A 25,828-nucleotide genomic window follows, 5' to 3' on the forward strand; every position below is an offset into this window, starting at 1 on the left:
TCAAACACTTTTCAATCAGGCTATTATTTGCTCTGGATCCACAACAAAGTATTAGTTTGAATTCATATTTAAATCTCAACAAATAACATAAGACTTAGCTGTTGATATATTTCTACCTGCACAGAGGAAGCAGACACACACACTCAATCAATTTAGCAGAAATAAACTGTAGCTGCAACAACACAAATGAACTATATAACGTTTATTAAAATATATAAAAGACAAAATACATATATGCATAATATATCCATGATGAAATATGCATATACAGTATAATAATTATACAATAAAAATGTGTTTACATATATAGATTTTTTTATACATATAGCAAGATATTTTTGCATTAAAACTGGCAGTGGTGATTTTATACTCCCTCCCTCCCCAAACAGGAAGCCCCTCAGTCCACATCCGGTCCCCCAGAGGAGGACGCCTCTGTGAAAAGCTTGAGAGCAGCAGCACCTTTTACACCTGAGATCCGTGTTTTTGGAAAGGTCTCACACAGAACAACACACCTACTCTGATATACAGTAAAGCTTCCTGGGACTTCAACCAACAGCAACAAGAGGGAAAAGGGTGTCCTTCGATCCGCTTCTTCCTGGTATTTGTGCCCTTACTGAAAACAGGTAATGATCGCAGCAGTCCCAGCGGAATATCCACAAAAAACTTCAAAGCTGTGCCACACGTATTTTTGTTATTACACAATAACTTCTGAATACATCCTTCTGGTCCTTTATCATCTGGCATCACACAGGCACCATTCCTCAGTACTCATCTGATCTCAGGATATATCTGAATAGCTTGCAAGAGAATAAAAAGATCCTGGACAGAAAGTGAGACTCTCCCGTGGGATGACGTCAAGTCCTTTAGACTGGTGTGGTCGCTTGTGGTTGGTCCTGTACAGTTTGAGTCACTGCACACTGAGGGCGGTCATGTCTGGTGGTAATGGTGGTAGTGGTGGTGGTGGTGGTGTTCGTGGTGATGGTGGTGCTCGTGGCGTTGGACCATGGGCACCACAAACCCCGGGCTCCCAGGGGGGCCAGACGCCTGCTCTCTCTCCATGCTTGGCAGCACAGGAGGTTGCTGCTGCGGCTGCGACTGAGGGGTTTTGGTCGGGGACAGGGCCTCCCTGGTTCTGGCCCTCAGGCGCTTACTGTGGCTGTATTGCAAAGGGTGCTGATGGTGGCTGGAGGGTTGGGTTTGGTGCGGTAAGTGGTACACATCCTGACCTCCGTGGCCTGCTGTAGTTTGCAGAGGGGGGTGGTAGCCATGACATTTAGTGGATTTGCCGCCACCGCTGACCCCGTTATTTCCTCCGCTTCCCTTATAGTTTCCTTTGGGCGATTTGAGGTACTGCGTGCCCCTGCTTCGAGACTCTGTGGGGTTGTAGCTATCGCTGATGACCTGTGAGCGGCGCTGGTGAACAACTTGTGGTTCTGGTTCCTGGGAGCGGGAGCGGCTCTGGCTCTGGCTTTGGCTCTGGCTCTGGGAGCTCCGTCCCTGAGGCTCCTGGGGAGGGTAGGCAGGGGTGGTGCCTGAAGGCAGAGACAGAAGGTCAGTTTGTCATTGTAATATAATCATGAAGACTTAATATTGTACATTTAGTACATTCACAACAACCAGCAGGGTATAACACACGATGAAATGACACTTACCATCAAATCTGGAGGTGTAGTTCTCTATACCAGCCAGGTCCAGGTAGTGATTCCTCCTCTCTGTGTTCTCATCCACACAGTAATGCTGACCCTCAGTGGCCGGCGCCTCATTGCTCTGCCCTTTGCTGCTGAAAATGGAAGAAATATATATATATATAAATATATATAAGTGGCCAACACTTTTACACATCTAATCCTGGGTAGGAACTGACCTGATGTATGAGGACAGTCGTTTGTCCGCTGAGCGCCCCCCCTCGTCCTGGTGACTGCGATCTAAACGGAGAAAACAAAAGATCAGAACAGCAAAAAGTGTTCAGCAACATCCAAATTTACTGACAGAGAGATTGGGTTTTTACATAAAATCCACTTTAACCATAATTGTTTGTTACATTTGCTAATTCACATAATCACTCACATATTTCAGTGAGTAGCTGATAGGTCCAAACGTACATGCAGACCATTAACAAGGCAGAACAAATCTGAAAATTTACAGAAAAATATGTGACGGTACAGGCCACTCCTGTTAATTGTTGAGTGCACTGCACAAACATCAGAACAGAGACTGTTAACCCCCACTACACTGTACTGAGAGTGGTTAGATGTGGGTTTCAGAATTAAAACTATTCCCCCAAATCTACAAATCTATGAGACATCCTGAGTCGTCACACTGCATATTTGAAACTTAAATAACTTTTAGTTGTAAATTTCAGTTTTAATCTCATTTACCTGCTCCTGTTTCTCTTCGGTGGCACCTTGGCTCTGGAGTGACGGTCAGCTTGACCCGCAGGGTCTTGCTCTTGTTGTGGCAGGAGTGATTCACTGAGGCGTCCACTACATCATAGATGGTGTGCATCAGACTGGACATGTCCTATAGCGACAGGAAGAGCACACTGTTGGTATTTGATCAATATCATCAATACAACGAGTAGTACTCTGTAGTATACACCAGGTACAACATATTCACCTCCTTTGTGACTTTCCCACTGTTGTCAAAGTCATAGAGGGTGAAGATCCATTCCTGGCGATTGTCGTCCTCCACAGAGACATCACACTCCAAGTCCTGTAGACACAAACACATGAGCTGAATATCTTTTATATCCTAACTATCTATACTATAAATGTACATTTTGGAAAACATTGAGCTGAAGACCAAACTAAGGAGTATTTCCTACAACAGGGGGCAGCAAAGTACACAAGATTCACCCCCATACTTATGATTCCATCCACTCTGATCTGAATGCTTGAGATTTATCTTCAGGTGACTTTAAAGAGGTCCTTACAAAGCAAAAATAAGCAAGATCAACAACTTAAAAATCGTATATATCCAGAGAAATATGTACGGAGAGCTGAGAGGATGGTGCTGAATTTATCAATAAAAATCCATTCAGCTGCTTTCACCTTGTGTGTGGGGGGGAGCGGAGAGAAAAGGGTGCTAGCCGAGAGCATGTCCACTATGACTTTGTATTTCTACCTTCTTCCAGGAAAAATGAGCGCAACCACTCTCAGTTACAACTTTTTGGCAGTAACATTGATTCAGATGTATCTAGTAACATGGCCATAATTGGAAAAATAAACATCTGGAATATAGGCCCTGCTGCAGGCACGGTGCAGCGCTGACACTGTGTGAAAGCCAGTGTACATTTACAAGGGAGGAGACCCCTGAGAGAGAGGCAGCGCTTTACGGTTCTATAACATCTCCCCAGCTCGCATATCCAGCAGTGATCACCAAAGGGCAGATCTAAGCACTTCTCCAAAACATCCAAGTCTAAACATTACAATCTATTTTTTCTATTTATTGGTCCCCAAATTCAATCAGGATATGGTCTGGAGCAGTGTCAACATACAGACAGATGTTCTGTGCGCGGGTGAGGGGCACACAGCGGTGGCTAGGATAGAGGTTACCCACCATGCATTTATTTTCTAAGTTCTATGTTTAAATAACTTTCACTCACCGAAACACACAACAGTTTCAACACTCCCAGCTCTGAGCGCATGACTTAGGAGAGACCTTTTCCTGACTTGAAAAATTCTGTCATGTGAAGCAAGACCGGTTCCCTGTTGAAACAACTGATCTGCACCAGCCAAGACAGCATGGATGGTATTCTTGTAGACTATAGGTCAGTTAAGTGGGGATGGCTAAGTCCAACTGGGGATCAAATCTGTGTCCCCCAATTGGAGAAAACCAGATTTTTGGGTTATGGCTAGGAGTAGGGTTAGGCAAGTGGTGGTTACACTGAGCGTTAGGGTAGGTCTCTAAGAAATGAATGCAAGCTCTAACTACTAAGGTTAAGCGGCTGGAGTGAGTGAGAGAGTTGTTCCACATTGCCTGTGCCTCATTTGGTGCTGTAATACCATGCCCAGGTCCTCAGGACTAGATAAATAGGAATAAACGCTCCCCCTTAATAATTATTGTCCCAATGCAACTGAGGTGTAATTAGAAGCACGTAAAGGAATCTCAACGTTAGTTCAATATGCACACATCTTGCAGAACAGGCCTGGAATGTTAATTTAACTCGACACACAGCTCATGTAAAACACAATCCGTCACTGCTTACATCCAGACTGATGCGTTTCTTCCCAGCGGCTTTGGAGGCATCTCTGAGTATCTCTCGCTCTCTGTCCTCTGCGTGCAGGTACTGCAGGTAGCTCTCGCAGCCCTCAGCTTTCTCCGGAGGAAGAACCACTGTCGATGCAAGAGGAAACAGTCAAGTTCTGAACAAAAGTAGTGTTTTCTCACCCGGAAAATAGGCAAATGTTTGTGTGCTTCTCTAACGCAGAAAATATCAAGGCCTCACTAAACCAAAACCTTCAATTAGAACCCCTTGTTCATGTGCTTATAAATGTGGTATTCACATACAAAATACCATTCATTCAAAAAGGAAAAAAAATGTTTTCTCTTTTTGTATTTTTGTGTCCATAATACATGTGCATCAGTGTCTCTTTTTGGCAGTATATATACTAGCCCACAAAATGTAACCGTAACATCTTGATATTGGACTTAGTGGCTTTTAACTGTTCAAACTCTGATTAGAGATGAGATTATGAGAAAGATTTTTAAATGTGCTTGTGATGTCCAGGAAATCCTTTACAGTCTTTTGTTTAGTATTGGGTATCATGTGATTGCATTTCTGATGTTAGCCTCATTGTAAATAATCACTGCACAGAGCAGTACTTTCTATGGTCCATGAAGCTTCTTTAGTTGTAATGAAAACTTAGGCAGATGACAAAACTGCTTTTTTCATCATGCAAAATTACACAATCATCCTGAAATAACATGAACTTTGTGAATGGTATAGAGATGTTGTATATACCACGTTTCATGCTGTGTTATTTATGGAGTCATACATACCAATTTCTCATACATACTAATCTTTCATACAATGTCGGATCTCTTTCCTGCACCATAAAATATTCAAGGATTGTTTTTCGCACAAAGCTTATCAACGAGTGAAAAGACATCGTTCTCCACCTACCCTCTAGGGGACAGTGTTGATCTCTGAATTGTCCTTCCTTCAGCACACCATTTGAGAACTCCTGGGACAAGGGAAGAGAGGAGAGGAGGAGGAGGAGGAGAAGGGGGGGTTGAGAGATGTAAGTGAATCTACAGTTCAGACCACAGACACAGAGAAAACAAACAGTTCCAGCTAAAGCATTTCCTACTCAGATGAGAGGGAGCGGGCTGGAGGCTCCAGCGCCGCCAAACACTTTGAACATCTGCACGCTTATTGTGTTTCACTGTCTGGGATACAGCGAGCGCAGCCGCAGCCAAGCTTTCAAGATTCCTCCAAGCCCTTCAAATGGACCTCTCGCATCCATCCAAAAAAAAAAACCTTAATGCACTTCATCATCTGAGCTCTTTCTCTCTCGCTCTCTCTAGCTGTTTATTCTCATCCTGCCTGACATGGAACCCACTGAGAAGTGTTTGATGGAAGAAGTCCAGGGTTTAGGAAAAAAGAAAAAAAGTTTTGTTGTGTTTCTCATTGAAAACTTGACTCTGAGTTTATGGTTTATGTAAAACAAACCTCACAATGAGCTCTCAGCAACATGTGTGTATTTATTTTGAATGGAGAATAATTGCCAGATGGAAATTTCCATGCAGATAGGATGGGACTGATTAAATACACAATTCCAATGCCATAAAACAAAAGTGGGGCAGAGGGGGAGGAAGGGGAAAAAGGCTCCACCGTCATATGTGAATAATCTATATCCTGCATAAAACAGAACCACAATGTATTCATAACCATCCCACACATGTGCTAATACAGAGGGTCCCCATTCACACGCACACACACACACATACACACACACAGCCATTCTTACAACTGGATTGTGGAAACAATGAAAATTAAGTGTAGCACAGGCCCTAAACCACAAGTATTTAAACAACAAATGATTCAACTTATTTACGTCATTCTCAGTCCTCTAAGCTGCTCCACACACACTTTGAAATAAAATCTCACCAGACTGAATCAAGGAGGCCCACTGAAACGAGACAAATAAAAAACAGATAGATGCTCGAAAACAAAAGAACTCCATGTACCTTCAACAGAGCGGAGGCTCAAGCGAGAGTCAGAACATCTGCATGCGTTTAGGTGAACCAACTCCCCCCCCCCTCTTCCTTCCCTCTTCCCCTCTTTCTCAGAGTAATGACAGCGCCAGGGCCTGTGGTTCTATTTAACAATCTTATACCCCGTGATTATTCCTCACTTCTGAGGATGATACCTCCAGCCTGTAATCTAGGCCTTGACCTTCACTGCTGAAGGGGGGAGCCACTTGAGTCTCAGGGTCAAGGCTCGGACACCTCCCCCTGCAAATTGGCCACCAGAGACACTGAGAGAACACAGCGAAAGAATGGGAGTCGAGCCTCGGGGAGAGGAGGAGGAGGAGGAGGAGGGGAGCGACACAGAAGAGGGGCAGGAAGTAAAACGGGAGGAATAAAGAATAAAGAATGAAGCGGAGGAAAGGGAGCACAAAGGGGGAAAGGAGGGAAGGAAACATAAGAGGAACAAAGATGGAAGGGGAGAAATGCAGATAAGGAGTGGAGGCAGAGGAGGATGCGATGTGTTTGAAAGGAGATAGGGCCTATCTATTGCTGACTTCAGTTCCTGGTGGGATGGAGGTGGGTTTGCTGGAAGGCTGCTGGGAGAGGTGCAGACAACCGGTGCCACTCCCTGGGCCCCAAACAAGCAGCAACCTTAAATCACAGAAATCTAGAGAAACGACGGGAGCGTTTGTGCGTCCCTATGCATCCTCCTTTTTTGGTTCGTGTAGCCAAGTTGTTGTTTCCCTCCTGCGCTGGATGCTTTCATCTCCCCCTCTTTGTAGCGCAGTCCCCTAATGAAGGGCAGTGTGTAAGGATGAGGGAGTTCACACAGACACTGTTACGCAGCTCAGAGGAACATCAAAAGCAACCATTGATTCTTCTCATCCTCGTTCCCATGAGGCTGCAGAGCAAGGTAGAGGCACCTCCAAATGAAAGACGGGATTCAGCCTCGACTGTAATGAAATGAAGCCAATAAACCGACTGCCAAAAGACAGCCCCGTCTCTAATTAAAATTCAGATATCAGGAGACGTCTTGCTGACTGCACGAGGAGAGAACCAGCGCTTATGTTGAACACATGGCTCCCCCCCCTCCACACACACACACCTCCATTACATCCATTTGGGAGAGCTAATGAGAGAGCAAAGCTGGGTCTGACCACAGTCTGCAAGTTTAATGTCGAAACACATGGCATCTCCATCCCCATCGCCCACGGTGTCGGGCTCAAATCTGCCCACCACATGTGTAATTAACTTAGCTCTGGCATCTAGCAGCTCTCATTCTTTCACTATCAGATCACAAACGGCTCCGGAGGCCGCCCGAATGTGTTAGCACTTTGGGGGCAAAGCATTCCTTGCTTTCCACCAGTGGCGTATACACCTGAAACCTGTCGTACATCCACATCCACGCAGTGTGTGATATTAGCTATGGGTGGGAGGGAGGTAGATGAAAACATTGCATGTGCGGGACAAACACTTCAAGCAGGCTGACAGGGAAGTGATAAGGTGTTGGATCTCCGTTGTCTTTAAAAAAAACAGTGCATTGGAAATAAGCGCTGACAGCGTTCCATGTAAACAGGCTCCGTCTCCCAGACGTCTTGACATAAGAGACAGACAGAGACGGTGTGTGATGTTTGTTCCTGTTTAATGCAGCAGTTCTGCCAAGCTTCCCTAAAGCCTCAGCCTACTGCCAGACTTTTATGTGGGATAGGGTAACCAGCAGCTTTCATTGCTCCCTACCAGGTGACATCAGACATCCCCCAGCAGTCTCTCTCTCACTCTCTGCCTGCTTACCACCCATCCTCCCACTGGAAAACACTGCACATCTTTGTTTTAACACCCCCCCACCACCACCACCACCACCACCACCACCACCACCACCCTTCTCTCTCAAGCTCAGGCCCCTAATACAGACTTCTTTTTAGTCCATTCTTCAAATCATGTGCCGCACAACAGTTTTTTTGAAAAACTGCATCTTCAAAAACAAGGGAGGCTAACATTAAGATTGTTTACACAGCTCCTCTGGCCTCAGGGTATGAAATATGGCAACTTGATCAGAAGTGTGGATGCGTATCCGAGTGCAAATATATGCTGGGGAAAAAACACAAAAACAGGATACTGTCTGGAAGCTTCCTCATGTCATTTCAAAGCTTTGTGGTTTTCCGAAATACTTCAAATAGCTTCTTTTTGTTTTTCGATAAAGCTGTAGTTAGTATAAAAAGAACTTAGCTGGTGGTTAGTAGGTGAAGCAACTGTACATTTAATTATTTCTTTTGTCCCCCCCAAAAAATCTGTTTCCCTTAAATTGTAGTGTGCAGTCCATTGTCCAAACCAGGCCAACAATCTCAGTTATTTCCTTTATTTGATGCAGAGGGGGCCTTGGGAGACGAACCGTGGCCAAACAGTGGAAGTTCTCCAGGATGTACTGTTTCTAGAAATAAAAAGTCACCTGGAACGGACACTTAAGGGACGCCACATGCAGGAAAGCCTTGATGACCAGCAGCCAACCAGCATCCCTCCTCCCACGGGCCATTAATTGGGAATGGTTGTGGGCGACGCTGATGAAAACGAGGATTGAGAAGTATCACTATAAAGAAAGGAACACCAGTACGTAAACAATCTACATACTCCTCGCCGCAGAATGAAACCGGAGAGGTAGCGGGGCCATTGAGAAATAAAAGCCCTCCATTCCGAGAGAAACCAACTTGGCCTTGACTCAAAACCAGATGTGAGCGGTCATATACTGAGGAGAGGCAGAGGGAGACGAGGGGTGGAGGGTGGGGGAAGGGGCTGAAAATATGGGGAGCTACAGGGAGAGAAGGAGGCCTGTTGCACAACTTGTCTCTTCTCCTGCAAGACAGTAAAAGAACAATATGTTGGTCTCTTGACGGCTGAACAGAAAGCCCCCTCTTCTTAAGGCCCGTCAGGCCTCGGCTTTCATTCCAGGTCAGGGTAATTATGGTGCTCAGGAGTCAACAGAGCGCACTGGCCTCACCTAGTAGTGAGCAGCAATATTAAAATAAACAGCGTTGCACATACTGCTGGATCTGAGTTACTCCGCTTATTAAAGTTCATTGTAATTACAGTAAAAACACAAGCTTAGACCATGTTTTTACTATTCAGTTTATAACCATGCGTTGCTAACATGACTGAGCCAAGGACCCTCAGTAAAGGTTTGGAGCTGTTTCAAGTTCAGCCTCAAAAATCTCCAAATTTTGAATGCTTGTCATTAGAGGACGGCTCAAATATGCCTTTGTCCACTAATCAGGGTATTTTATCTATGTATCAGTGTGCCACAACATGTCTCCCTGTGAATGGAAAGGAGATCAGAGCAGAATGCCATCCTGTTATCTGGACCGGCCCCGTGTGGCCGAGATGTCCCAGATATGGCGCTCACAGGGTGGTGGGATTCTCGCTGAGGTCAAACAGGAGGCAGAACCTCTCCCCTTGGCAGGACATGAATCAACGGGGCGAAGCCTCTTTGGTACCAGTGTAACAACAGCTGTGAGGAGAGATGAGCGTGCCTGCCTGTCTATGTAAGAGCAGCATGTAAACCACTGAAAGTCACCCGCTCCCTCTTCAATCAGGAAAGACTATCTGCTAAACTCCACACGCCCCTGCAAACCCCTCCTCGCAGCATCAGCGCTCTTTCACTTTGCTCACGACCTGCTGGACGGCATAAACAAAGATTAGCATCGCTGGCTGACCACCCTGCATCTGTCACCGGTGTTCTGTAATCAGTTCGCCTTCATTAAAGCAGGCTTTGATAGGAGTCTGATGTAATGAGCGCCCTCCCCTCAGCTGTCACACAGGCAGCTACTGTCGGGACTTGGAAACCATGTGTTTCATACCAGCGAGTGGATTCACACTCCTGAATCTGGGTTAGGCAAATGTATTAAATTATAGACGTAGCAGATCATAACACAGTTCATGTATTTGATCGGTTACTGGAAAGGGAAAAAAAACAAAGTGGTTGTCATGGTTCAGTACGTCTGAAACACCCAAAAAACTGAAGGAGGTTTTAAAACCTGATGCCACACACATTATGACAGCTCCACAGAGAGCATGTTGCTTTAATTCAGACGTAACCGAGCCTGGTGGTGTAATGCAATAGTCTCTCTGTGGATTTTTATATGACTACGCTATGTTATATGCGCTCAAAAGTATAATAAAACTGGTTCTTTTAACAGTCACAAGTGACACTGTCTGTTCCTTTTATTCTGTTTAAAAGTTTTAAAACTGGAAACACATATTTAAACACATATTTAAATCTGAAGTCGAGCAGTGTTTTCAAAGGGTGAAGCCTCCAGTATGTCACGTCTCACAGCCTCACGCTAAGGCATACAAGGAGAGTAACTAGGTTGAATAAAGGAGGCAAATAAACTCAAGTCTATTGTCTTTTAAGTCAGTTGACAAACCTGTTAGCCCGTAAAATATAGAAAACTGCACAATCTCCCAGAGCACAAGGTCCTTTTTTTGTCAAAGAAGTCAAGAGCCACACAAGATAATAACAGAAATAGTTTATGCATTAAAATAAGCTGTGTGACCTATGACCTTTGTAAAAATGGCACATCATGAACACAGTGGCCTAATTCATTTCTGCCCTTCCTGCATGTTCCTTGGCTTGGAGCAAATATTCATTATGGCCTCATGATATGGAAATTGTGCCACACTTTAGTTCATTGGCATTTTTTATTAAATGGCCGCCGGGCAGGGAAAACATGGACCTTATATTAGATTGTAAAAATTCTTGCAGTTTAAATTTTCAACTGGATTGTTCAAATAATCTTTCAAGTACACGGATCGGGAGGCAGGAGACACACAGAACGTATTTTGAACACTCACTCACACCCTTGACAAACAACAAAGAGGCGAGCGCGCAAGGTGACGGCATATCAAAGCCAGTGTGGGACAGGCGGTTAGACTCAAACAGGATGTTCCTCTGTTTCTGGCCTCCATGTGAAATTCTGTAAGCTCCCGCGCAGGCCCCTGACTCTTAAGCCGGGCCAATGGGGAGCGCGTCCAGGCTGATAAAGCTGAGGGGATTTGTTCCACATTCCACAGGCCCTTTAAACAACACAGAGGACCTTACACTGCCAGGTTGTGGGTGACGGCGAACGTCCAGCTGAGCAGCTCATCATCAGCTCATCACCTGCAGTGATCTCACATGGTTCAGTATAAATCTATTCTTCAAACTGGTTGTGCGTCAGTTACAGTCACCACTCCACCTTGTCCGGTCCTGCCGGATGACAACTGTTTCACTGTAATCTGCGAGGGCGCTCCTTTTGTGCCGCCCGCTGGAGTTCAGAGTCGGGTTTCCAGCCGTCGCTCTATTAGTGACATGTCAGTTATAATTGCTCTCACCTGTGAGATAACCACCGACACCGCTGTTTTCACTGCTCGTTTTGTTAAGCTGCGAGGGATTTGAGTCACAGGTTTGAAAACCCGGCCTGGCAGTTCATAGGGGCGCGGCTCTGTGGTTGGAGGCTTTTGGAGCTGCAGGCATTACAGTGCTCCTGTGGGTGACTGAGAAATGTAAACAAACCATGCTGGGGTAGGACAGCTGTATACCAGTGTGGAGGAGCGGCAACACACGCGAGGACTTAACACGAGTGGTTCCCGGCCATCTTTGTCTGATGTGACCGCGTGTCACCGCTACCTGTCATGTTCTGAACATGCTCGAGTCAGTGGATTACAAACAAGTCCAGTGGATATTGTTACAAGAGTTCTTTGTTAAAATTGAATTGTCTCGTAGCTTTGGTCAGTTTGTGTTTGTACATGCAATTATCTGTTTAGTTTACCAACTAATTCTTCCGTCTCTTCATTACTTTACTACATACTAGGCGAATGTTCTCATGTGCTTACGCAGGATTACTCAAAGAATACAGGACAGATTTTATTTAAATTTGTTGGAAGGATGGGTTATGGGCCAAGTAAGAGCTCATTAACTTTTAGAGTGGATGGAAAAAAAATTCTACATTTTGGGGAATTTCTCAAGAAATAATGCAGAGATCTTTATTTAAAAAAATCAGGCATGTGTAGATTCGTAATTACTGTGGATCCAGATAAGGATCTGGATGTATCTGATCTGATTACTAAAAAAAACGATTAATAATTTAATAATCTTCATTTGACATTACTACTTAACTTTCAATACATTACTTTATTACCAAATCCGCCTGTCCCCTTTAAGCAAACAAGCTAATGTTAACTACAGCAACATACACTTATCTAACTATGGCCACTGTTTTTCCATTCATTTTCACAATTTCAATAGTTAATCCATTTCAGTGTGTCAGCCATTTGTGCCTTATCAACCTTTTTTCAACTTCTCTAGTCGCTTCCTAACTAGTTGTCACCTGCTTTCAATTGCAACACACGGAGACTGGCTCAGAATTACACACATTATTAGTGCCAGTTGGCTTTTTACCTGCCTCCTTTCACATGGATATATTTTTCAATCCAATTGTAACTTCTATTTGTTACTCAAGTTAGCTGAGTTAAACCACATACCCCTCAGGCAAAAGCAAGCCCCCTGTGGTGCACAAGTACTTGCTTCTGTCTGTCTCTCTAATCCACAGTGACTCTTCGGCTGCTCACTTAAACCTGAGGCGCTGCTGCTCTTAAAAAGCTGGTGAGTTGGTGGATGAGCGGCACCCTGGCTCCCTGAACCTGTCACACATCAGGATAAGAACAGGTTCAGGGATAAAGTCAAACCTCTACAGCCCACTAGTTACTGCTCCTTTGGGTAACGGAGAGGTGCAGATCCATATGACTGACCATGATAAGAGGAGCTTATGTGGCCGTGACTAATCAGCCAGCAATGTAGCGTGGACTCTCAACACATCCATCTGGGAGGCATATTGAGCAAACAGAGATGAATGGCTGTTGTAATGTACTATTGTTGCCTTCAGTCCTCAGGGGGAACCAGGCTCACTGGTTAGAGACGGCCAAATACAGAGTTCAGTGCAGCAGGATGCAACAAATAACCAAGGTAGACAGGCGAGCACACAGACAGGGCCTCTAATAACTCATCTGCTATAGGCTCACTATTCTCCTCAACACCTGCCAAACCTCAGGTCCTAGGAGACACCACTTGTTTGCATAATTGGTACTGTTCCTCCTAACAATGAAATATTTAAGGCTTGAGGCCATCCTGCCAACATACTTTGGGGGAAAAAAATGCCTTGGCTTTGCAGACTGCTGCACAGCTTATTTTTCTGCACAAAATATTTTCAAGCTATCCAACAGAAGAAAAAAAGAGATGCTGTATTTTCAAAGTGTCTGCACTTCTTTTATCTGCCGTCTATTTCCTCAATGCTGTTGGGTAACTATCTCTGACTGACCAGTGCTGCTGTCTCCTCCATCTGGTCGGGATTGCCAGTCTCAAAGACCACAAGAATTCTTGACACTGCAAGAACCGGCTTAATTCCAAGCTGTGAAGTTCCTCACAGGCCTGGAACTGGACAGGGGGTCATCCCAGGGTCAACACCAAGTGTTTTCCTGAGGATTCCTAAAAATACCCTCCTGCTGGGCACAGGAAGCAGAGGAGCCTCTGCGATCTTCAGACGAAGAGAAGGAAGACTGGATATGTAAAATGGACCATGGCCAAAGGGCCACTGGCTGTAACGCTGTGGCACATGAGGCACAACGTCCCATGAAAAAAGAGGACAAAGTTAAAAGCTGAGGATGAACAGATGAGGTCCAATTACTGATTCATCAAAATCACGCAAAGCTCATTCATAACTCTGTTGAATAATTCTCAAAGAAAATTACAGGGCGAAAAAAATAAAAAGGATATGATGAATTACTTTTGAAATCATGGCAACAAGACAAGAATTTTAAAGCCGCATGATGCAAACCCATGAATTATAATTTTTATTTGTGACACATCACAGAACGATACCAAGCAGAAGATTTTTGAGGCCACGGCCGTTGAAACCATAACATCTGCCCTTTTTTCCTTTTGGACTGAGGCTGCCATGTGTGCACTTTAGTGACCTGACAGACTGGCTGCGTGTTTCTCAAGCACAGTTCCCCAGTGTGAAATTCTGGAACGTAATTCATCCATGGCACAAGCAGAGATCAAAAGGCTATGGTGCAGAGGGCAGCTCAGCTCAGCTCCACCTCCTTCTACAGCTCCAGAGCGCAAAGAGAGCCGCCGCTTTCACGGCCATAATTACTGCAAACCGGTGCTGTGAGGCCATGAAAGAGTCTGCACTTAAACACGAGCTGCAGTTAGCTTAGCCCGGCTGCTTGTATATTCTTATCTTATCTCAGGTATAAAGCTACAAGCCTGAAGGAGCCTCGCTCTCTATCACACACACAAGTCTGGGGGTAGTCCACTTAAAAGCACAAAGTGTGACACTTAATGTCTGATAACAGTTCTTGAAGGCGGATTTATGCTTCAAAAAGCAGAGGGTGCTGAGGTGCACTAACACTCTAAAAGCGATGAGATAATCGGGCGCAAACAGGATGGAGCGGTTCTCAAAGCTGAGCACATGGTACTGGGGGTAAAAGTTCAGATATTCTGATACACTGGCATTCTTGAAGTGATAGGATCAGTCAGCCCCTATCAACACCAAGAAGTAGGTGCTGGTGATAGATAAAGACATTGCAGCGGTACTAACGTTTTACCACCAACTCTCAAAAGCCGATTTTCTGGGATACTTCTTTCTTACTTTTCAACACAATTTGGTCCACTGTAAACCAAGACTTTTTTTTAAATGAAACTATAAGCTGTAAAGTCCCTCCACAGAGATACCATGAAATAAAATCCATATTTATAAGAGTGCGTTGTCTTCGTGAAGCCCCATGTGAGCAGATGGTGTGTCTGAAAGGTTCTCGGTAAAGCGGGGGCAGGCGTCGCGGAGAGAAACTGCTGTTTATTTGAAATGAGTCTTTAGGTAAACATGTTACATGGCACACAGGGCCAGGTCAGCTTTTGAAGTGGACGGGCTCAGGAAAGAAATGGGTGGGGGGAAGAAAAGAAGGCTGCCTTCAGAGGAAATGAGAACAGTGGCCTCTTTCAGCACTATTTCATCCTCTTCCTCCCTTTCTGTTACATATAGAAAGAGCACAAAAGGTGTTTGGGTATATAAACCAACGCAGAATGTGGGAACCGCCAGGTTCCTATTTCATCCAAACACATGCGAAGAACCCTTCTGAAACCATTTATATCCCAAATTAAATTCCCCCTGAAAAATTACCACCCATGACAAAAATAAACCACTTCCTTTTAATGGAGACCCATTGAGGGTTTTGATGACGGGAACAGGTTTGTGTAACAAAAGCGAGTTTGCAGCCATTCCCCAGCGGAGTGGAATGTGATGTGCAGAAGGAGGGCCGGGCCTGGGCTGTCTGCAGAGCCCGGATCCGAGCTTTGAAGCCGCTAGTGTGTTTCAACAGCTAACCACTTTCAGATGGTACTGTGGCGTTTTATGAGCTGAGTAATAGCGATACCTACACATGTGCAGGCTTGGGGTCCCAAAGAGGGGGAGGCTCAGCTCACAGCGGAGAGAAAAGATGCCTAGTTTCCTCAGGGGTCTGGGTTTGGGTGTGTTTGATAAATCTTGTGCTATATGCCATTCTGTATATGAAATTGTACGACAAGAAGATGGATAGTGTGTAAAGTCGGATCACCTATGAACACAGCTCTGCAATAAATTCAAAAAAATTTCCAAGGTGAGCGTGAACATCAAATGAATTTAAGGTATCGGCTCCTTGTACGGCAAAAAACACTTCCCGCTCTTTGAAACCCTTTGAAAAGAAGCAGAGTGTTTGCCTCAAACAGCAGCATCACAACAATGAGGATCGCCAGCAGCTCTGGGTACCCTACACTTTTTTTTTTTTGGAAGCCAGGGTTTGTGGTTTGTGCGGTGTTCCACTCCCCAGCCTCAAACCTAACAGGGCGTCAGGTTCAGGAATGTAGAGCAAGGATGAAGTTTCGAAGCCTTGACGGGTGACTCTGAAGGCTGTTTATAGAGAGAAAGTGAATGGAAGTGCATCACAATATGAGCAGCGTATACGAGTATCTCAAAAACATCACATCATTTTTCCACATTTTTTCTCTGGTGTTGCTGCCCCTCACTCTGCTCTGTCCTTTTGTATCCCAGGTTTTCTCACGCAAACACAAAAAGTAGACGTATTCATGTCTAAGATTTATAGCCATCAGCGCATTGTGCTGAGAGCGACTTCAGTTTCCCCCCCGAACGTGTATTGTGGAATATACAGTGTGTCAGCATCTGACCTTTGTGGAGTCCATCTCAAGTTTCCACTGGCTGAATTTATGGGATAACAAACTTGGGTCCAAAAGAGGAATCCCCTGTCCTCTTTAAGCAAACAAGCAAAACCTCAGTCTCCCTTTCAATCTGCAAATATTTAAAGAAACAAAATATTGAACAAAAATAGACCTGCAATGTCTCGTCTGATAATGTTTTAGTTCCACTTGGAATCTAAAGCATCCTCTGTCCTCTCCAGGAAGGACTCAGGATGTGAATACTCACCTAGGTTCTAATTAAAACAATGTAATCAATTTACAACGGCTGGAATGGCCGTGTATAATAACACCACCAACAACCATAACTGAAAAAATATAATATTCCCTTGGCTGCTCTAAGGTTTGCGAAATGAAGTCCACTTGGAAAAGAGCTAAAGCTTTCTAAGGGGAACAGGGGTTTATGTGGAAACATACCTTACACACTAAAATGTAATAACCTTTGAGTCTCCCGGTGTTTTACTTGGCTGGAAGAAGCACAAGATCAAACACAGACTTGGATCCAGCAGCCTTTGCCAAAAATGTCAGCGCTAAGCACTGGGCTCCAGCTTCAGGTATTTTCTTTCTCCTGGCAAGGAGCGAGAGAGAAGACATAGACCAGGGTTAACCCTCAACGGGGCTGCCCCCGAACAGCCACCAGCGCACTCATCACGCAGAGGAAGTGAGGTCTCCCTGCTGTCATCGGTGACCATGCACGTCTGGGTCATGCAGTGTCACTGAAAACCTGGCATTGGCTACATTCAGGAAGTTCACATACTTTCAAATAATTGCATTTGTGATGACTCGCTGCAAACCGGTTCTGTGAAGCTATAAGCGGATCTCTGTGAAGCACCAGAACAGATATCTCATAAATATCATAAAAAGCAGTGACAAGGAGTGAGCGACTTCAAAGTGGCAATCATGGGGCTGAGATATCTCTGAAGGAGGCAGAGCTTCTTTCCATATGTCTGCAGATAAGAGATCCATTAATGAAGGAAGGGGAGCGACTGTCATTCCTCTTCTACTTTGAACTGTTGGAGAAATTTAAATGATCATATATGCCCTCAAGGGCAGTATAACCGACAGCATGGCATATCTGCGGTTCTGGTAAAACAGCAGTTGTCAAAACGTTGTCAAAACATTGTCTCTACAACTAGAGAGCCTGTCAACAAGCACTAGCTGTGTATATCTATTAAGGCATTATGTTGCATAGCGTAAAAAATTGGGCAGCGTTTATGTTTTTTACCAGAGCCCACTGTGTTGGCACCTCTCCTGCACAGCAATGCTTGGAGCGGGTGAGGAGGTAGAGCGGGTCATCCACTAACCAGAAGGTTGGCGGTTCGATCCCAGGCTTCTCCCCCTGATGGCTGTGATGCCAGTGTGTGAGACAGGAAAGGCACAGCATGTAGTAACACTGTGTGAATGGATTATGTGACAGGTACTGCTTTGTGTGGTCGATATGACTAAAACAGCGCTACATAAATACAGTCCATTTACCATTGGATCCACTGAAATCAATGAGAGTAGATTTTTCTCTTGCAGGGCTAACATCTGTCTGAATTTGGCCGAAGAGGTTCACATAGACTGTTTCTTATTTTTGGACACCATCAGGCTGTTTCCATGTTTCCAGGCTTTTGCTGTGGTGGGCTGCTGACTGTGCCGTCATATAAACTGTACAGATATGACACTGGTATCCGTCTTCTAATTTAATTCTCAGCAAGAAAACAAACTATTTCTTTAAAGACAATGTTTAGGTTACAAAGTGTGAAATGGGCAACAGCCTCAGGTTCTCTGTGTGACCAATGTATCTGATGACTATAACTGCAAATTTGTTTAGTAAAATACACAACAGCTGCACAACATAAACCACATTATTGTATTATATTAAGGTGGCTTTAATATTTACCTATAGAAGTTATCTTGTAGGGGGGCCGTGAGTAAAATTCGAGCTGTGACTTTGAAATTAAAGATGTCGGGGGTTTAACACAGGCCCGTAGGCTAGTTAATGTTGCCCAAGGTTAATGCAGTCCGTGATTTGTGCCAAAGCCTTGTGAACCCGCGCCCTTTGCTCTCTTCACCAACACAGCAAACTGCTTCAAAGTCCCTTCACACAGTATAAATATCCTCAGAAAAATAAACATCCAATCCGCCTGCAGTGTTCTAATGTCTTTCTCCATTAGGCAGGGGCCACACAAACCACCTCTCACTCACTCACTCACTCACTCACAAACACAGGGAGAGAGAGAGGGACCCGGCCTCTGACTCACAAGCGAAGCCATGTGGTGACACACACTTCGACACTCCAACATGAAAGAATGGCTCAAACAAGCCCCTCACACAAGCGACGTGTGTTGACGGCGATCAGGTGATGATGTTTACACGGCTGTGGACAAACTGGAACCAACATGGAGGGGAACGTGGTGCGATTTGCTGGTTTCACACGTGTTAGAAGTTTACGTGGAAGGAAAGGTGAGATCAATGGTCAGCTCCTGACCAAACAATGCAGTGGACAAGGCGGATGAGGCCCTCCGTTACTCCCCTTCCCCCCACTACCTTTAAAGCCCCTCAAATATCTCTCCCCAAAAAAAAAAAACACACACACACTTAAACCCACCACTCCTCCCCCATCCTCCCCCCTCTTTTCCTACTCCCCGCCACCCTCTCTCACCCCCTTCCCACCACAGCCCCTCTCCGTGCTCCAGGATTTTGCTGTACAAACCAGGAACAGATGTCTGCCGGGGCCGTGCTGAAAGACCCCGCTGTTCTGGATGCCAGCCACATGCTTTTCATTCAGAGATGAAGGCTCACAGCTCGCCTTCTTGTGAAGCCAATTTCAAAAAAAAAAAAGGAGGGGTGGAAAAAAACAAACTCTCCAAATGCCTTCAAGTCCCTTCAAAAAGCAAGACATACCGTATACAGTATGAGCACACCTTTCTGTGTCCCCTCCGCCGTGTGTATCGCTCCCTGGTCGTGCTGCAGCGGTGACAGGCCTTTATTGTCCCTGGTGGTTGTGGTGGAGGCGGTAGAGAAAAGTCATGAGATGCTGTTGACGAGAAGATGTCTCGAAGTGCTGCACGATTACGTCCTGCCATACCCACAGCTCAAAACCAAAAAAGCAATTACCTCAGTTCTCAACTTGCGGCTGTGCACTGAAAAATAAAATGTCATTTAGGGCCACAGCCTTAAGATTACACAGATATCCCGTCGTCAGCTCCAAATCAAATACTGCCAATTCAAAATTAACACGGTGACGAGAAGATATGCCCGAATGCCCAGTGGCGAAAATGTCCAAACAAAACATCCATTTTGAGCCGGATTGCCAAATGAGGACTTTTATATAAGGGGAAACTCTTATTCACAGATTCCAAATGAAAGTTAAAAAAACATTAGCTTACAATTAGTTTAGTGAGCTGCTTGGGAACTCTGCTCTTAAACCTAATTTATTATTGCGGAGTGAGTGCTATGTAACTCTTCGTAAGTCAAAATAGATTTGCGTCTTGGAGCTCTTGGCACACTCGCTCCGCTCAGGCCAAGTCTGTGGGAAGTTTTGAGACAAAAGATGGTGCTGAAAGGCTGAATTAGGCTGTCACTATTTGGGCATCCAAGCATGTCTGTTTGAATCTCCGAAATGAAGCACTGTAGTCGTGTGCGTGTGTGTGTGAGAGGGGGTCTGGCCTGTTGATGTGTTGACGTTTCCAGAGGTGAAACACAGTGAACCTTCACGGAGCTCTTCCACTAATGAACACGGGTTTGGATAAGTACAAGGTTTGGGGGGCTTTTCTGCATTTGACATATTCAACAACTACACAGTTAGCTCCGGTTTTTTCGGAAACGAGAGGCGCAACTACACCTTGGACAAGCACTTTGATCTCACCTGTAATATCCCTACATTACACCAGGTGCCTGTCTTGTCTTGAACACCTGCACAGAGGTGTCAAAACCTGGATGACTGCAGCCAGGATGAGACGTGTCCTGCTACATCACGCTCTCTTTGTCCACTCATGCTACACTTAAAGGAGGCTATAGGATTACACACTGAGGGCAACCTGCCAGCTGAAATCCTGGATCATGGTTTGCAGCGATATCAGTAATTAAACAAGCCTTTTGCATCTTTTGATCTTTTGTTGCTAAAATGCAGCAAAGCACTGAAAGCTTGTCGGATGGAAGCTGCTACTTTGTCGAGGAGACTCATGATTTAGATTCAGAACGATGTTGGGCACGGGCTCTCTTAGCGCTTGTTTGTTGTTTTTTTTTTCTTCCCGGTTGTGCTCCATCCCTGGGCCCATCCCCCAGGACAGGGCAGGGGGGATCGAGGGGTGAGGATTCGGAGGCTCCACTGATATCAGAGCCCTTTTATAACTCACAGCTCCGCGCTTTGAAGTCGCAGCCAGACAGCTCAGGAATCCTACTCCCCCGTTTGACAATGAGGAGGGGGATGGTCAGAGCTAAACAGTGTGTTTGGCCAATCTGCTCCTATATGAAATTATAAGAAATTTCAACTGTCCCTGCAGCCGGGACAGAGCCGTGGAACCGCTGTCTGGTGAGAGCCACATGCTGAAATGCTCTGGGGAGGGGAGTAAATGTTGATCTAAAAACTTAAAATCCCCTAAATAAAATGATATTGCTACTGTTTTCTGTTTGACTTGGACTTGTTTTATCATGGTCTAAACCCCAGAGAATAATTATATCTGGAAAAGTGTCAATGTAATCCAATCCTATACCGAAGAATTAATTAACAGTATGTGGGATCAAACAGGGAAATGGTATTACTGGTTTTACAGAAGAGATTAATTATGTCTGTTAGATGGGAAACTCAACATCCCTGGGGACATAATGTGTCCTTATATTAATGTAGGTATAGGTTCATTTCAAACAGCACGAATAGAGCTGTCACTGTCTAAAAGCAGCCAGACACATATTGAGTTTACACACTAAAATGTAATAACACTGGGGTTTGTGGAATTTCACACTTAAAATCAGGACTACACCTAACCAGTATTTCCATTGTCAATTCATCTACATGGAATTTATTATTAAGATTAATCATGTGGTCCATTAAGAGTAGAGCCCGGCGAAAACAGATTTTTGGCAGACAATCATAACATTTGGGAGTAGAACATTTCCTATATCGATATATTAAAAAATATATATATTTTGAGGTTGTTATCAAACCCTTATGAAAAAGAAATGTAATTGAGGGTTGATATTTTACAGTTTGACTATATCCCTTATAATGAAAAACTGTAATTCAAGTACTAAAAAGAAATATAAAACCAGGCGATAAATCGGTCGGGCTCCAATCCAGAATCCAAAAGTAGTTACAAAATAACATTAAACTTTCCTCATGTCCCAAGTGACATGTTCAAATTACTAATTTTGTCCAAACATGAGCCCTAAACCCAGATATATTCAGTTTACTGTCACTTAAAGCAGAGAAAAGTCATCTCTCAAATGTATAGATGACAAATATTGCTCTCAGTACCAGAGCAGCATGAATGATGGTGAAAATAATGCCACAGGAGTTAATGGAAAGGCAGAAAAAACTGTTTCCATGTTACTTTCTGAAACAAAAACATGATTTTCTGTCACAATTAACCATTAAGACACATGAAGACCAACATGTGCAATAACAGATTTGACTGCATTCTGTTCTTTTCAGCTGCTGCTCGACCAATCTTGAGTTAAAGCTGGTTGGAAGGAGCTGCTTAGTTTGATGCTGATAGAATGAGCCTCTAATGACACCGTATAAATCAGGGGCATGACTTTGATAGTGGTGAGGGTGGGTCCCACCTACTAATAAGTGCCAAGCTTGTGCCTTTGGTGGTTTCCCTTCAGGGGAGTGTGAACTCAGACTCCTCTGAAGCAGAGCAGAGTTCTCTCTCAAGTCTTTTAATTTGCCACAAGTGGGCGGTTTACGATCCTGATATAATCCATAACTCCTCCACCATTACAACCACCCACCCTCACCGATCGTCAGTGCCTCGGTGTGAACTTCTCGCACTTCTCTGTCTGAGAGCTCTGCCACTCTCGTACCCCTCAAAAAACGACACGCTAATTGAAGTGATGTAATGTTATGCCACAGAGGGCTGCCCACTGGGAGCCGCACTAGAATGGGAGGCATTGAGGAAAAAGACACAGCCCTGAGTCATGATGCCAGCAGCCACAAGAGCAAACTTTTTATCCCCTCAGTCTGAGACATGACTACCTTTCCATCCAGCCTCTGAGTGTGTGTGTGTGTGTGTGTGTGTGTGTGTGTGTGTGTGTGCGTGTGTGTGTGTGTGCGTGAGTGCGTGCGTGCGTGTGTGTGTTTTTGGCCAAGCCACTTCACACACAGGGCTCATGGCTGTCATAACCCATCCAGTGATGCTGGCAGGGGAATAACCGCTGCAGTGTTGTGCCGGAGCCAGACATGACAGAAAGAACATCAGCCTACAACTGAGCAGAGACACCAGCGTGTCGTCACACATGAGCGTGAATACAGTTTGTTTCCCCTTCGAGTCAAGAAGCTCTGCGGCTCATCTTTCAGGAAAAGGTGAAGGGGGATGTAACAGCCTCAGCAAGACAACTTTGAAGTGCTTGACAGATTCATCCTATCAGCAAATAAACACACACCGACGCACACACACTCACACGTGCACACACACACGCACACACAGCCATGTCTTCATGACTTCAGAGGACATTACATTGACTTATATTGATTTCCTGGAGACTTACTCTATCTTAACCATAGTTACTACTTGCCTAACCTTTATTCTAACCTTAAGCATAAAGGGGACTTGCTTTTTGTCCCCCCACAACCACACACACACACACACACACACACACACACACACACACACACACACACACACACACACACACACACACACACACACACACACACACACACACACACACACAATGAGTTGTGTTCATGCTACTCATAAACAAACATGCATGAGCATCATCATTTACAGGCACTTTAACAAGTCTAGATTCGATCATTTAAGAAGCACAGGATAGAAAAATCATCTAAAATAATTAAAATAATTTCCTAGATTTTCATTTAGTTTCATGTTTTTCTTTGTGTTAGATTTAGTTTCCACAAAGTCTCAAAAATCGGCAAAGGAACTGTCTCATTTCATTTCCCTTTTTTGCTTGTTGTGTTAATCTGGAGGAAGAAGAAAAACAAATATGAAGAAATGGCCTGATACCTGCATGTTCTTCAGCTTGTGATCCGTCGCGTTGTACCTCTCACACTCCTCCATCCCTTTGCGCAGGAAGGCGTTCACAACAAAACTGTCTCCTGAGATATGAAGAGAAATAAAACCCATCCATCAGCCTCAAATCAAATCGATTACTTTATCACCATCTATAGACCTTCATCACAATGAATGATCGATCCTCACCTTCAGGGTTTTCTCTGCGCTTACACGCTTCAGATCCAAACCATCAGGGAACAGATGCAGAACAGACAAATGTTAGTTTTTTTTCTGAGATCACAATACAAATATTTTAAATGTGCATCGTTGAGTGCTTCCAGCCGCATCCTCTCTTACCGTGTTTGGACTGAAGTTTGCCCATGTTGAAGTCTCTCTTCCCGGGATCGATGAGGGTATACTCCGAAATCGGACGCGGATGAAACAGTCACTGGCTCAACATGGTCACATTGTGTTTGTTTGGCACGAAAAAATCTCCAACTTCATCCAGAGGCGGGTCGTTAAATCTCCTCTTCATCGAAGCATCAGTTGTCTCCGTGCAGAGAAGAGATACGTGTGTGAAACGGGGCGCAGGACACAGGATCTGTGTGTGTGAGCGTGCGCGTGTGTGTGTGTATCCGGACTTCACTTCAGTCCAACTGAACATTGACGCGCTCCGATCAGCGGCACACAGAGGAGCGTGCGTAAAGACGCGCAAAACATGGGGGGAACTTCCGGTTCAGTTTTTATGAAGAAAAATAAAACACCTGATTTATGACATTTCTGCAACCAGCTAATGAGCAATAAAACCAGTCAGAATGTGGGGAGAGGTGTGAAGGAGGCATATTTATGGAATAATAAAGTGATTCTAAATGAAATAGTTGGATTTAAGCGCACTCAAGTACAGGTTCAGTTTGAAACAGGGAATTTATGCCCATATTGTAGGTTAAACAAATGATCTTTCATGCCTATGTTTAGTTCCTATGTTACTATTTAGGTTACTATAATAACCTTGCATTAGATCCATTTCATCATTAATCTACTTAACCATAATGACGGATTTTTAGATTATTGTCTTCTCCCTGCCATGGCTACAGAAAGATTTCCCTGCTCATTAATCCAGGCAAATCAATTGTTTTTAATATTGACTTACTGCTCTGATATATTACTATTAGTATTACTATTACATTTCACAATAACCAATATTTAATTTCAAAATTACTTAAACCAATGACTTATAATAGGAAACACACCTTAACATGACTGATTTGTATCCTTCGACTATTTATACCCTTATTTTATAATGCAAACATAATAGTAATACTGTTAAATATTGCAAATTAAAGATTGAGCTGCAGACATTTTCTCCTCTAATGTTTGTATTCCTTAATGTGAGAAGCAGCTCATTTAACTGAACAAAAGACTTATCAAATAAAACAATATTCATATGTTTAAACGCATATTTGTTTGCAATTAATGTTTGTGTTGGTCAATAGTTAGTTAATCCTCCATTTTATTTCAACCTAGTCCAATGGAACCAGTATATTTTAGGCTTCCGTTACAACTGATGTTGTCATTTCATGCTTTTTTTTTAAATGTACCATTATTTTGAAAAGCACATCCATTTGTTTTCCGGTTTCATTGAGGTTGTATTTAACAATGAATACTGGTTTGGCAGCTCGTGTGTAGTTGAATGTAAAACCGCGTCCTCTGTCGGTGCAACTTTCAACTCCATTTATGGTTTTTCCAGCAGATACACATTTACCCTTAAGACACGTTCATTATTTTATTAATCATTAGTTTGCAGACGCCTTTATTTCTCAAGTTTCTCTCATTCAAACTAAACACCAACAGGTAAAGGCTTATTAGTTATTAAATTGTTAGATGGTTAATAAATCTATCTCCACATATAATCCCATAGAAACAGAATAAAAGCAACATCACTCATGCCGGATGCTTTGATTTAAAGGAATTAGTGTCCGCATCATTTCTTGTGTGTGTAGCGATAAACACTCCAGGTGCTAGTAGGTGACAACATTAAGTAACTGACTGTGTGAATGTTACACACAGACTAACGCATACTGGAGATAAAGCATGTGTTTATAAAACAGAACTGGGAAGAACAGCGTGTACTTGAACCCACCGGCGATCACAAGCTCTTCAGCAGTTTTATAGTTTGTTTCCTTTGGCAGGGTCTAAC

General features: G+C 44.1%; 1 protein-coding gene across 2 annotated transcripts; it reads right to left on the reverse strand.

The window, feature by feature from the left end:
• Nucleotides 1-300: 300 nt before the first annotated feature.
• nkd2b (NKD inhibitor of WNT signaling pathway 2b) lies at nt 301-24,282 on the reverse strand. 2 transcript variants are annotated; one of them, XM_035164804.2, is made up of 10 exons: nt 23,989-24,282; nt 23,839-23,865; nt 23,644-23,735; nt 5,126-5,186; nt 4,208-4,335; nt 2,617-2,712; nt 2,379-2,520; nt 1,865-1,925; nt 1,653-1,777; nt 301-1,532 (listed from the first exon to the last, which is right to left on the reverse strand). In XM_035164804.2, the coding sequence occupies exons 1-10, from the start codon at nt 24,011-24,013 to the stop codon at nt 928-930; spliced, it is 1,362 nt and encodes a 453-aa protein (XP_035020695.1). In that variant the 5' UTR covers nt 24,014-24,282; the 3' UTR covers nt 301-927. The 2 variants fall into 2 exon arrangements, with proteins under 2 accessions (XP_035020695.1, XP_035020694.1); XM_035164803.2 differs by having other exon boundaries at nt 1,653-1,780.
• Between the last annotated feature and the right edge of the window lie 1,546 nt (nt 24,283-25,828).

Source organism: Hippoglossus stenolepis, chromosome 8 (genome assembly GCF_022539355.2).
Source record: "Hippoglossus stenolepis isolate QCI-W04-F060 chromosome 8, HSTE1.2, whole genome shotgun sequence".
Classification (NCBI taxonomy): domain Eukaryota; kingdom Metazoa; phylum Chordata; class Actinopteri; order Pleuronectiformes; family Pleuronectidae; genus Hippoglossus; species Hippoglossus stenolepis.

Bases quoted from the DNA above. Each gene is read 5' to 3' on its own strand.
- nkd2b (XM_035164803.2), bottom strand. From the start codon at position 24,013: ATGGGCAAACTTCAGTCCAAACACG. The intron at 4,336-5,125 runs GTAGGTGGAGAA...TTGCATCGACAG, and splicing joins TCAACACTGTCCCCTAGAGG to TGGTTCTTCCTCCGGAGAAA. The intron at 2,521-2,616 runs GTGAATATGTTG...CTGTCGCTATAG, and splicing joins GTGGGAAAGTCACAAAGGAG to GACATGTCCAGTCTGATGCA.